We start from the raw sequence: 13,844 nt of genomic DNA on the forward strand, positions 1-13,844 counted from the left end.
TCTTCACCTCGGTTTGCTTTTAAGCTCTGTCTCCATTTGTTTGTCTACTCTGTATCAAAACAGGCTTCCCGTGTGGCCGTATCTTAGGAAAATAGGCCCTCCGCATGTAAGGAATGCATCACCATCCAGGTGTCTATTTAAGAGGATTCATAGGCCGTTAAACTTGCCGTGACCTGGGAATGGGTCTGGGTCTTCTACCGCAAAGGTCTTGGAACGGAGTGCCTCCCATGCTGAGCAATGAGGGGAGGCTAGAGCTTGAACTCGTTTCACATATCCTCCATAGATCTGGACAGGGAAGTGTCCGCTTGCAGCCAAGGCAGACTGGAAATGAAATTAGAGGCGAACCTGATCCAGCCCCAGCCTCCGAGGTCATCAGTGACCAGTTGGCCATGCTTTAGCCCCGGGCTGGTCTGTCTGTCCATCACTGGAGCTAGGGTCCCACCTCTTGACACCGGCTCGTTGGAGAAGTGTGGTTGCCAACCTCCTAATGAAATCACTCAACAGGGGTTTCTCGGCGACAAAGGAAAACGCCAAAACCAAAGGAGCCCAGAGGAACGATGGCCAGTGTTTTCCTATATTAGTGTTTCCCCCCTATCATTATCTACATGGAATACCTCTTATTCCCACCATTCTAGACATGCTCTGTTTCTTCCAGTAAAAAAATACATAATTACATTTGACTTTAATTGGTTCCAATAGCAGGGTTTGGTGTCTATAGCCTCTGGATGTAGCTTAGGGGAGCTCTGCTCCCTGCCTAAGAGACAAACATTCTACTACCGTTCCTGGCCAACCTTTCTGTCCTACAGGAAAAGGAAAGGAGAGAGGATAACAAAGGGATGAAATGTCAACCTATCTGTTCCCGAGTGATATTGTGAGTCTATCCTGACAAGTCACATTGGGTGAGAGCAATGAGGTACTTCACGAATGGCAAGCTTTAAGGTGTTACTCTTGTTGCCATTTCATTCTGTCTAAAATGTCGGGAAAGCTCGCAGCTGGATGGAACACGGAGGAAAATCTATTTGCATATTGAGTTTTCTTTTGAATAAATAAATATATAACGGCTGATGGGGACATTCTCCCTCCGCCACAAATCAGGGCATCAAAGGGGCCAGACAATATATGCTCACTATTAGTATCAATTTACAAATAAACTACTTTTTTGGTGACTGGATCTCAGACGTCAGATTTTGATAAATGGTTTCAATTTGGCAGCTGCTTTAGACTGTCAGGCCCCATCTGATCATATCCCCCTTTACAGCAGTTCTCTGCCCAAAACAATCTCACTCATTTAGTGGAGCACCTTTTAGGGGGAAAATAATCTTTTCATACTAACCAGGCGGCAAACCGCCCAGGGCACCTGACGGCTGCCCTACCTGAGTCTGTGCCTAAGTGTGTGTTGTCGTTGTCTGTACGCAAGTATTTATCAAGTGTGTCTGAAAGGCAGTGTTGTACCGTGCATACACTCATGTCTATGTATAAGTGACTGTTGCTACCTCAAACCTAAAAACAACCAGACCAGGAACACTGTCTCAAACACCAAATACGACATCCCATAACCACCTGTTTCCAATTGTACGAGATATCAGAACAATGTGCCCCTTGGCATCAGAGCCTGTTCATAGGGCAGAGGGTTCATAATTAATCCAAATCAAACAAATCAGGTTTATAAACTCAGATATTTGGCGGTCCGAAGTCTGGGTGGTCTTTGGAGTAACAACAGGGGATGATGTACTCCTTGGTGTCCTATGAGGCACGCCACTGACCTTAGGTAACCTCTCGGGATCTCCTGGGTGTCTGGGGATGACCTTCTGTAGCCTCTGGAAGCCGTAGTCAATGGTGGGCTCATTCAAGGCTGGAAAGAGAGAGAATTATCAAGGTTGGAACATTGCTGAGTGAAGCAGCTCAAACATGCATCGATCTTCTTAAGCTTCCAATGTCACATGTGCATTGTTTTTTCAATTCCACGCCTGTATGCCTATGTAGGCCTTATGAAGGTGTTATGTCACATGTGCATTGTTTTTTCAATTCCACGCCTGTATGCCTATGTAGGCCTTATGAAGGTGTTATGTCACATTCTAGAGGAATATCTCCCCTGACTAGCTGTCCTGCCTTGATACATGTGCTCTACAATAGCCTTGAGTGTCAGCCCGGCGTCAGGCGATCTCTTCCTCCACCATCACGTCTCTCTCTTTCGTCTATTCTATTTATTAAGCTTGAGACCTTCCACTCAACCTGTCCCAGTTGCTATCCCTTTCACGGGGCATTCCTAACTAATTCAATTGCACCTCCCTCACTCTAAGCCTCTCAGGTACCCCCCTTTTTATTTCACCCCCCCACACACACACACACACATTTGCAAACAACGCAATCTCCATTCCTCTCCATTTCGAGACGAAGGAGAAAAGAGAAACAGCCGGAAATGAGTTAGAGAGATATTTCTCCATAATCAAGCCCATTAATCATAAAAGGCTGTCAAATTTGACTTTGGGGACAATTTGTCAGCCTTCTTGCCCTCTCCGCTTTTGTCACCGGTGCCTCTTGTATTCCGTAAGGATGATTGACACACCAAATGCCGGTGAGTAGAATAGCTAGTTTGCGCTAATATGCATAACCGGCGCTTTCATGAATAAGAATAAGGTGGTGGCGGCAGCGCGGGGTCTTTTCAAAGGCCCGCTGCCGTTTGTCGCGAGCGGCAAATAGATGTTATTACCATTATAACAATATTTGTTTTCTTTCCCCGGGAACGGGCACCCGCGAGCTGCTAAATCAAATTTGTCTGAGGCTCGTTTCACACCAAGGGAAGGAGAAAAGGGCTTTCAGGCTGCGGCTGGGTCAGGATGTTATCTGAAGGGTGACGGAGCCTAGACGTGCCCTCTCCACACAGGCTGCCATTTTGAATATCTGCCCCTGTCCCCTGAGAGGGACCTAGAGAGGAACGTTAGCAAGGCCCAAACAGATTACACTCTCATGGACAATTTCTCCCTTGTCGGGATGAAGGGGATAGTCTACTTTGAAACCAAACACGTCTTTGGATAATGAGGTATTCCTTAGGCCTTGTCAGAGAGCTAGGGCTGAGCATTGTAAAAGGGAATTTCAACACAATCAGGGAAAATTTGAAAAACAGCCAATATACCAAGAGAGTGGGACACTATCAGAGAGAACCAGTGGAAGAGAGACAGAGCAATAGAAAAGGGAATGAGCAGCACAGACAGAGAGACAGAGAGAGACAGAGACAGAGAGATAGACAGACAGACAGACAGACAGACAGACAGACAGACAGACAGACAGACAGACAGACAGACAGACAGACAGACAGACAGACAGACAGACAGACAGACAGACAGACAGACAGACAGACAGACAGACAGACAGACAGACAGACAGACAGACAGACAGACAGACAGACAGACAGACAGACCAGACAGAGAGCAAAAAAAAAAAGAAAGAAAGAAAGAGCGAGAGAGAGAGAGAGAGAGAGAGAGAGAGAGAGAGAGAGAATGTAATCTCATAAAGCTTGCCTCCTAATGAACCTCTCGACTGGGAGACAAGAGGGTAGTGAAGCAGACATCTCGTCCTCTACTGCCAGGCCCCTCAGAAATTAAGTCCATTACTTCCCCTTATTAAAATCCCCCTGCACTTTGACCCCAGCACCCCATTGGCTACCTGCAGGCCCCTGTTCTCGCAGCCAATCGATACGGCAGCCTCCTTCGCAAAGAGCCCGAGTAATTGGAGAGCGCCGGCGCACTGCGCGAACCCTGACCCCCTACGTATTACACACCCCATATGAAGATAGATTGCCTGATTTAGTGTAAACATATGCTGCAATTCCAGCCATCAGTGCCACTTTCTCCATCGTAATTTGTATAGATTTTTTCTTCGGGGGCCCAGTCGTCTTTGTGGTGTCTGACGTTTGGACTTTTTCAAAGGGGAAAGATAATGCAGTTCGCTGGGAAGAGGAGGCGGGAGTAGGAGTGCGGGAGTAGGAGTGAGAGAGAGAGAGAGAGAGACAGGGAGGGAGAAAGAGAGGTGTGGGCGGGAGGGTATACTTTTATTTATTTATTTAATCATTCATTTATTGCTCTCTATTTCTCGCTCTATGAAAGTGATCAAACGGTCGACTGGGGTCTCACTAAACAGAGCGTTGTTATTAGGTGACCACTCGACTGGGACAAAGGGGAGGGAGAGGGTGAATGGGATTTCCACTAACACACTCAACCAAGCCTGAGAGGAGCTCTAGTGAAATATGATCCCAAAGCACAGAACTGTATTAGATAGGGAAACATGGTGCTGGTGACAGCAGGGCACAGCACAAGCAGGACAGACATTTTCGGGTTCAGGAAAACAATGAGCTCCAAATTTTAGGCACTTAAAGTCAGATAGACCATGTAGCATTAATTGGTATTACAGATGATAATGTTAATTCAATCAACGCCTTAAGTGTCATGTCTTCTACCTTAATACTCTGATATCATTCTGACTTCATTCAATGCACAACTCTTCCTCTTCTGTAGGTTGAGAGTATTGTTACAAGTAGAAAAGTCTTTATTTTGTGAACAAAAATGTCTCATTTGATCGTACATGTGTAACATTTCACCTTTCAACCCGTGTGAAAAACCTCCACGTGTCGAGCCAGATGTCCTCACCTATTTCTAGAGGTTTAGGAGGAGGCTACCTAAAGCTCCCTCAAAATCAATTCCCATGTTGCTCTCTGTCTTATTTCAAACAGCGCTGCCTTCCAAATGACCCAAACGACTTCAGTCAGCAGGAGCAAGAGGTTAAGTCAGAGTTAGAACAGTGTACCTCTACAAGGTCAACGTGATCAGAGGGACGCTTACTTACACCCCTGAACCGAACAAATATGGGAAACATGATAGAGTTAAGGTGGGCTTACGCACCAATATTCTTTCTTTCCTTTGTTGCTACTGAGTGATTGGATAGGTGTTCCAACTACAGAATTTAAACAAATCCAAGTCCTTTCAGATTGGTGGTCCAGAATGGGAGAGAGGGAAAAGGAAGCCAGTTAATATTATTGGAACGTAGCAAGTCTCACTGCTCTTTTTTACAATCAGTCTCACGGGGTGTAGAGACTAAGGCTCCAAAGCTTTATAGGGTTTGCATGCTTCAAGTGGTGCCTTGGCACAATATGTATCCATTTACTCAGCACATGTTTACATCCTCATACTCCAACGTGTTTACATCTATTTATGTTGAGCTATTTTCTATTTACTTTCCCTCATCGCCGCTGTCCTTCCAACCGCTTAGGTGGCTTCTGCTTTTCTACTTGGCTGCTAGCTGATTCTGTACACATTTACCAGATATAGCTGATGGATGGAATATGCACTTTAGGGAATCTTTTTTTTTGGCGCCTTGACGCCTTTCACTCCAGTGATATCCTTGTTGAAGGCGCAGTCATGTCCCCGATGAGGATCATCCTCAAACCCATAAATCTCCACTCTCCTGCTCCACCACTCAACACATAGGCTCTCCGTGGCTTTCCCTATATTGCACGTATCATTTCAAATGGAGTCCATATTTCATATGAGATACACCATCAAGGCCCCAGCCCATCCCCACCGCCCGGCTGACAGAACAGGGGATTTGAAGCGGCTTGAGCAACATGGGCTCCAATTTTCCATTCCTATCATCTCTATTCATGTTATGATTGATGCAGGTCATCGCTGCGTTTGCCCCCGTCGCCTACAGATGTGTGTATCAGATCATTTCCTCCCTCTCTTCTGAGGGAAGAAATTGTCGGACGCAGTAACAGTGTGAGCCTGATCTGAGTCGGTCAAGTGCGGCTGTGTGTCGTCGGCTGGGGGTTGTGGAGCACCGACCGGGCGACCAGCATCTAAAGCCGCCCTGTTACTGTTACACACGTGCACTATGCTATTGATTTACTCCTTTCATCCCCCCCTCTCTCTCTCGCTCTTTCATTTGTCCCTCATTCAGAGTAAGATGACATAGCAACACACTGGGACACGTACAGACGTGTGATGCAAAACCAAACTCTGGCTTGGACTGCGGTACGCTGTTGTCTGTGTGAAAACAGTTGCTTTCCCCAAACATGACTCCATCAGCATTATATTCTGCACTGTATATATAAAACACTGTACAAACTCAATACATAGACCTACGGGCAACCATACACACATCCCCCCCCCGCCCACACACACACACAACACACACATCCCATCACAGTGAGAGCATAGAGAAGAGAAATTCAAAGCAAGAGGCTTGATCAATCATCCGGGCCCCCTTGCGATCGATGCTCATAGAAATTTCATGAACTTTAAACTGTGATTGACAGACAGACAGACAGACTGGCCCCAGACAGATATGGCCTCTTTAAAGTGGAGAGCCACCAGGGAAGATGAAAGGGCTTCTTCCCTCACCAAACACACACTTCTAATTAAGACTAAAACACTTTGGCGATATGGTAACAATTAGCCTGACTGATGTAGTCTATATGACTCCTATGACCTCCAGTGACCCCTGTCTGACACCACACTAGACCACATAGCTTTGAAGAGAGAGAAAAACGATAGACCACACCTGACCTTCAGAGGAAAGAGGGAATCTTTTAATGGGTACAGTACATTCGGAAAGTATTCAGACCCCTTGACTTTTTCCACATTTTGTGGGTTAAATTGTTTTTTCTTATCAATCTATACACAATATCCCATAACGACAAAGCATAAACCGTTTTTTAGAAATGTTTGCTAATTTATTACAAATAAAAAATTGAAATTTACATAACTATTTCGACCCTTTAGTCAGTATTTTGTTGAAGCACCTTTGGTTTCATCAGACCAGAGAATCTTGTTTCTCATGGTCTGAGAGTCCTAGAGGTGCCTTTCGGCAAACTCCAAGTGGGCTGTCATGTGCCTTTTACTTAGGAGTGGCTTCCGTCTGGCCACTCTACCATAAAGGCCTGATTGGTGGAGTGCGGCAGAGATGGTTGTCCTTCTGAAGGTTCTCCCATCTCCACAGAGGTACTCTGGAGCTCTGTCAGAGTGACCATTGGGTTCTTGGTCACCTCCCTGACCAAGGCCCTTCTCCCACTATTGCTCAGTTTGACTGGCCAAAACTTCTTCCATTTAAGAATGATGGAGGCTACTGTGTTTCTGGGGACCTTCAATGCTGCAGAAGTTTTTTGGTACCCTTCCCCAGACCTGTTCCTTGACACAATCCTGTCTCGCAGGTCTACAGACACTTGGCATGGCACTTGGCATGATCATGGCTTGTTTTTTGCACAAACATGCACTGTCAATTGTGGGACCTTATATAGACAGATGTGTGCATATCCAAATAATGTCCAATCAATTGAATTTACCACAGATGGACTCCAATCAAGTTGTAGAAACATCTCATGGATGATCAATGGAAACAGGAAGCACCTGCACCTGGATGCGCCTGCACCTCAATTTCGAGTCTCATAGCAAAGGGTCTGAATACTTATGTATATCAGGTGTTTAATACATGTGAAAAATTTCTAAAAACCTGTTTTTGTTATGTCATTATGGGGTATTGTGTGTAGATTGATGAAGAAAATTATTTTTTAATCAATTTAAGAATAAAACAAAATGTCAAAAAAGGGAAGGGTTCTAAATACTGAACTGTATTTTCAATGAAGGAGGCCTATCAGTTTACCACATTTTGTCTCCGTATGTCTCTGTAAATCCTACACAGATGTCAATGGGACATAACTCATGTTTGGATTCAGCCCCAAGTCAATGAGTACTTATCACATCCATTTAATGCTACAAGTGATGAAACTACACTTACTCTAGATTCCCCGAAGTTACCGGTCTTTTATTAGACAGAACAGTGTTCTCCACTGAGGGAATTCCCCTCTCTTCCACAGAGACATGCCACATTTCATATATCAAAGACAGAGATCTCCTCGTCTTCAAGGAGGGGGACTAGCAGAACTAATGTCAGATAATAAGCGTTTCTGTGGGGGCATTGTGGGCTGTGACTCAAAAAGAATAACTTCTCAGGTGTGTGTGAGGTGGTATTTCTTTGAGGCACACACTTTCCCAGCCTTGTCACTCTGGTCTAATCAAGGCACCAAGGAGGTAATTATTCACTAGCTGATTAACATATCTCGCCGCTGAAGCGGATGCACACTCTAATCACAGGGGTTGCGTCATTCTCAGATCTCACAGGAGACGAGAGAGGCAACAGAAGGGAGTGGTTGTGTTGCTGTCACCTCCACTTCTCTCCATGCTCTAGAGGACAACCATCGATGTGATGTTCTTCTGTGTCTACGTGAAGAAACTAAATGTTTGATCCAACAGTGGTTCAGTGCAAACTGTAGGTACAGGGGGGTATGTATGCTCAATCATGGGGAAATCTACTGTGTAACAAGTATGGAAATATGGAAAACAATTAACACATGATTGTGTAAAAGTGTTCATTTTTCTTCCTATACTGCACGCAAGTTGATACCACGCATACGTGCGCATAATTACCTCCCTGTGTTACAGTGAGAGTATTTAAACAATAAAAGTGCAGTAGTCAATTAGTCAGTGTACAGTGCTACAGAAAGAGATCGCCGACAGGGCTGGGAAGGACCAACACACCACGTCGAGTAAGTCGAAAATTTTACAGATGCTCAAATTCGACACTACGGGGAAGCCGAGGTATAACTCTCGCTCCTTTGTTACATGTTCACAAGACCTTCAGCATACCGTATGGAACATTTTGCTAATATGTTCCATGTGGCCAGCCCCTGTGTGTGTGTGTGTGTGTGTGTGTGTGTGTGTGTGTGTGTGTGTGTGTGTGTGTGTGAGAGCGAGAGAGCGAGAGCAGTAAGGTACAGTACAGAGTGGACCATTGTTTTTCTCCTCGCTGTGATAGGAACACTGGCCCAGCCCAACTTCTTAAGGGTTTAGCCTGGGAGGTAGTGGCCGCCAGGGTGCCAGGCCTCCTTTCACGCCACACAACAACCAGGTCCCAACAGCAGCTCCTGCTAGCCGTCTCTGCCATTGGCTAAATTCTTCTTTCCGAATGACCTCATCAGAACTAGCACTGGATTGCCACACGTCAGATTAACCCAAATAAAAGGCCATGTAGCTTGGACTGGCTTCTCACACCCCTTCACTCTAACACCCAACCTCTGGGTCACACGTCCTCTCCCTCCAGACAGATGTGTTTTGTTGATTGGGGGGGATTTGGACAAGATGAGGCTTGCCACGAGAACCCCCTGAGGCTGCTGCCCCCCCAGGCTAGTGAAATAGTAGTCACAGACTCAAACCATGCATCACTCCATGAAATGGATCCGGCACAGCGCGTGTGTTGTACACTACACTGCCATCCATGAATGACGGCATTCACTTCCTATGAATATTATCATCCGTGATGGCAGAGGAATTAGTAACAACACTATTAAAAATAGTACCATTTCCACGAGTAATGGTAGTAGTACTAGATAGTAGTAGTAGTACTAGAAAGTAGTAGTAGTAGTAGTAGTAATGGTAGTGGTAGTAGTGTTAGCAGTAGTAATGGTGGTCCAGTAACAGCAGTGGTAGTAATAGTAGCAGTATCATCATTCCAGTATTTAGTGGGGTGGTGTTAAGGCAGGGTGGTGCTGGATCCATGCTGCCAGCCTCAGTGCTTGTAATGCATAGATCAATGTGGCCTATGGGGAAGGGGAATCGATGGGTGCTGAGTTATTGCAGTACTTGGCCACTGATTTTTAGAGAGCTGTGTTTTCCCAGGAAAGTCAATACCTCCAGGCTCCCCTCATTAATTTCACCCTCCCCTCCTCGAGCCGCACCTGGGGATATACAACCCCTGAGAGAGTCTGGAAGTCTGGGGGAGGGAGGGCAGGGAGAAGAGAGGGGGCAGAGAGGGAGAGGGAGGCTAGGGAAAGAAAGGGTAAAGGAGGGGAGATGGAGAGAGAGGGTGAAGATGGAGATGTGCAGTTGGCAATAAGAGGAAGCTGCATGAATAAAAAGGAGAGAGAGAAGTGTGTGGGAGAGAAACCATCACATTTCTATTTGGATATCATGTGTGTGAGATATGGATTTCAAGTACTGCACAAGAGAAGGCTCAAATGAATGATTCTGACTGGAGGGCAAACAATCCAAGAAGCCACTGGTCTGTCTGTCTGTCTGTTTGGTTATAGGAGAAACCAGCACCTATAATATCTGTCTAGACACTAGACCCAACTCTTTAGTTCCAATATCAAGGAGACCAATCACTCACTGTCTCATAAGTCAATGTGGACCCAGACATATTAAGGCAGTGACAGAGTCAACATAGTCCTGCATGTCTCTGTACGGTAGATAAGCTGCAGTCACATAGAAAGTGTCAGGTAACAGTGGAGTGCCCCGAGGAGTGCAATTCGCTCAGGTTCATTGTATTGCCATTCTAGCCCATGGCAACAGTTGTAATGCCTTGGATCAAAGCCCGGAGACACCGTTCTCTGCTACAGAGGGAAGACAGAGAAAGAGGGGAACTTATCTAGGTCTCTTTTTTCTCCCTCGGCTGAGTTTAAAGGAATAAAACATTTAGACCCATGTGTACCTCTGTCATAACACAACGTGTGGTTCGCTCCCTCTTTCTTTGGCATGATATCAAACAAAATAATGTGTTACATTAGTTCAAACTTTTGGTGTGTCATCTCTACAACTCAGCTGATTTGCTACGCTATTCAACCACTGTTTGATAGGAGAGGGCTATGTTTTTGTGGAGGGGACGCACTGAAAGACGAGCTCACTTGGGCATCTGGAAGTTCCCCAGAGGAAATGACATCATTGAGCCTGGATGCATTCTCTTTCCTGTTCAATTATACACAAGCTTGACGATTTAGTATTTAAAAGCTTGCCTCATTTTGCATTCATGAAGAAGACACTCCTGGCACAATAAACACGCTCCAGAAATGCACGCAGACAATCTTGAAATATGTATGTGTAAATCAGATTAAATGTTGATGTGTGCACAATATGGGTCTCAATCTGGAGAGAAGAACTAGAGACTAATGAGCCTTTTTTTTACAATATTATGGTGCAGGCACCTGTCTGTGTTAGGAATGGAGTCACCAGCGAAATACATCCTTGTTGATTCGCTATCGATCAAGTCAAATAGTTTTTGTTTTATCATTTTTATCGACTTCAAATCATAAAATGCTCACCACATTTGAGTACTTCGGTGACCACATAAAGTATTACAACTCCTTCCAGGGATCCACAACACGGGTTCTCGACAGAACCCGTCCGTCCCTCGGCCTAATAGACGTACAGGACGAGGTACCAGGAGGTCTCGATTCACCACACCCGTCCATAAAAGCAATACACCGAGCAGTTGTCAGTCATATCGTCAAACGGAATCAGGTATTAGCATTGCAAAAGGAACTGTAAGCTGGGTTGGACGGCCCATTGTGAAGTTGTCTATTTGCTTCGCTCACACTTGCATGGGAACTAAGCGGTGCTTTGAACAGAGGGGAGAAGGCCGCAGCGATAAACCTGTGCTTAACAGAAAGCCTTAACACAGTCCCCTCTTTCATCGGCAACACAGTGACATTTCCTTATCACACTAAACAGCCATCCATCTGACCTTTCTGCTACTTTGAATGGCATCTGGATATTCCGATGGAATAATCGGGAATAGTAAAGAACTGATTTAAGGGAGCGATACTCCATTCTGGCGGCAGTCACGCCCGGCATAACAGTCTGGACATCAGACAAAGGCTTGAAGGATAACCTGGGGAAAAGCTCCAGCAAAAAAGACGGGTAGGACTCAATGCCCTTGCACAAGGGGAAATGTTTACCACCTTGAAAGGACAGAGGAGTACGGGGAATGTCGCCACCACTATATGTATTGTAATATATAGCATGAAGAACAATAAACCCTATAGGAAGATGTGGTGACAGTCCCAATGCCCATTTTTTAAAAACTCAATATAATGGTTAACCTATGTACTAATGTTAATAAAAACAGACCTTCAGATGAAGTGATACCAAAGGGATTTAAAGGGGAGGAGAGGAGGAAGCAGAGAGATATAGAGAGAGGGTAAAACAGACCTTCAGATGAAGTGATACCAAAGGGATTTAAAGGGGAGGAGAGGAGGAAGCAGAGAGATATAGAGAGGGTAAAACAGACCTTCAGATGAAGTGATACCAAAGGGATTTAAAGGGGAGGAGAGGAGGAAGCAGAGAGATATAGAGAGAGGGTAAAACAGACCTTCAGATGAAGTGATACCAAAGGGATTTAAAGGGGAGGAGAGGAGGAAGCAGAGAGATATAGAGAGAGGGTAAAACAGACCTTCAGATGAAGTGATACCAAAGGGATTTAAAGGGGAGGAGAGGAGGAAGCAGAGAGATATAGAGAGAGGGTAAAACAGATTTTAAAAAAGGAAGGAACGGTGTAGACAATCTTACCGGTGTAGACAAAGCGTCCTGGCGCCCCTTTGCAGAACTGCTTGGATTTGTAAGAGAGCGTGACCTCCACGACCCCTGGGATGTGGCGAGGGGGCGTCTGGACCCGGATGGCGTGGGGCGTGATTAGCTGGAACACACAACACACACACTCGTTTAAACGCTAAGAACAGTGCACTGTGGGAGGTATGGTAATTTCTTACTATACAATAGACACACTTAGTCTTAGTTTGATCTCAAAGGTGCATCTACAGCATCATCCACAACTCTGTCTAGCAAATTCAAATGTGATCATTTTAAAAGTCATTTAGAAGACAATAATATCTGGAGCAACTTCCAGTTCAGTCAGTACATATGGCCAAACGACGAAGCACAGTAAACCCAACCGAATACACACTGTCATGAACTATGTGTAATGATTTCCAGATAGAGACTCTGTGGCATGGAGGCATCTGCCTGACTAACAGAGTGGGCCAGGCGTAGCACTGAGGCAGCCTCTGTCGTCCCTGAAGCACTCTGGACATGTTCCAATATTCTATGCCCTGTCTTATGCACCGTGTCTTTCTCTGAGCTTCTTTCACCTAGCGCCCGTCCGTGTGTGTGTGTGTGTGTGTGTGTGTGTGTGTGTGTGTGTGTGTGTGTGTGTGTGTGTGTGTGTGTGTGTGTGTGTGTGTGTGTGTATCTGGACCCACCTCACTCCAGACCAGCATAGTACCGAAGACCACCTGCAGTCCGTCAAAGAAGTTGTCTCCGATGATGATGACAGTAGCTCCCCCGGTCGTCCACCCCTCACTCGGGCTGATGGCTTTGATGCAGGGCGTAGCTGCTTCGGAAACACAGACAGCAGGAACGGGTATGACTTCTACTTACCAGGACCGTTAAAATCCCCCAACTTGACAAACGGAGTGGTTACACTTTTTGGACCAAAAATGTGTTATATGCTCAGAGGAATGTTAAGTCACTGTCCAGTTGCAATATGACTAATACAATGCAAGGGTAGCATTAACAAATGACATACAATTGGTGTGTTTTTTTCCCCAAACAGATGTCTAATTGCATACGGTCCTGCCGTCTACGACGTCAATTAGCTCAGTCATCAAAAATGCAGTGTTATGATTTCATTTTTGTTTGATGGCGGAGGATCAATAAGCTCAACAGAAACATTACAGTGTCTCCTGCCTGGCCAGACTGTGTGTAGGCACAACAGAACGGAGACAGACAGGCTGACTAACCGGTCCTGTCTACAGGATATCTGGCCAAAACAGCCACTGCACTGCAAAAAAAGGGGAAGGAGGCAAGTGATCAAAATAATGACTGTGGCTTGCGGTGGAGGTGGGATACATTTGCCACACAGTCTGCAAGCAGATCGCGTGTCTGTCAGAGACCGATACTGATCCAATTGATATGAGGCTGAGTTGAATAGCATAGGCCTACTGGTTCATGGTGTAAAGGTAGTCATTC

At 45.5% G+C, this 13,844-nt stretch overlaps 1 protein-coding gene across 7 annotated transcripts in view; it reads right to left on the reverse strand.

Moving 5' to 3' along the window:
* The window catches only part of LOC112256267 (transcription factor COE3), a 99,611-nt gene that overhangs the window by 15,462 nt on the left and 70,305 nt on the right, over positions 1 to 13,844 (reverse strand). For 4 of the 7 annotated variants that reach the window (XM_024429399.2, XM_024429394.2, XM_024429397.2 and 1 more), the window contains exons 9-11: positions 13,076 to 13,209; positions 12,387 to 12,513; positions 1,764 to 1,852 (exon numbers count right to left, since the gene is read on the reverse strand). In XM_024429399.2, coding sequence (XP_024285167.1) covers positions 1,764 to 1,852; positions 12,387 to 12,513; positions 13,076 to 13,209 — 350 coding nt within the window. The remainder of the gene's footprint in view (positions 1 to 1,763; positions 1,853 to 12,386; positions 12,514 to 13,075; positions 13,210 to 13,844) is intronic. The other 3 variants (XM_024429398.2, XM_024429395.2, XM_024429400.2) reach the window with 1 other exon arrangement.

Source organism: Oncorhynchus tshawytscha, linkage group LG08, assembly GCF_018296145.1.
Source record: "Oncorhynchus tshawytscha isolate Ot180627B linkage group LG08, Otsh_v2.0, whole genome shotgun sequence".
Classification (NCBI taxonomy): domain Eukaryota; kingdom Metazoa; phylum Chordata; class Actinopteri; order Salmoniformes; family Salmonidae; genus Oncorhynchus; species Oncorhynchus tshawytscha.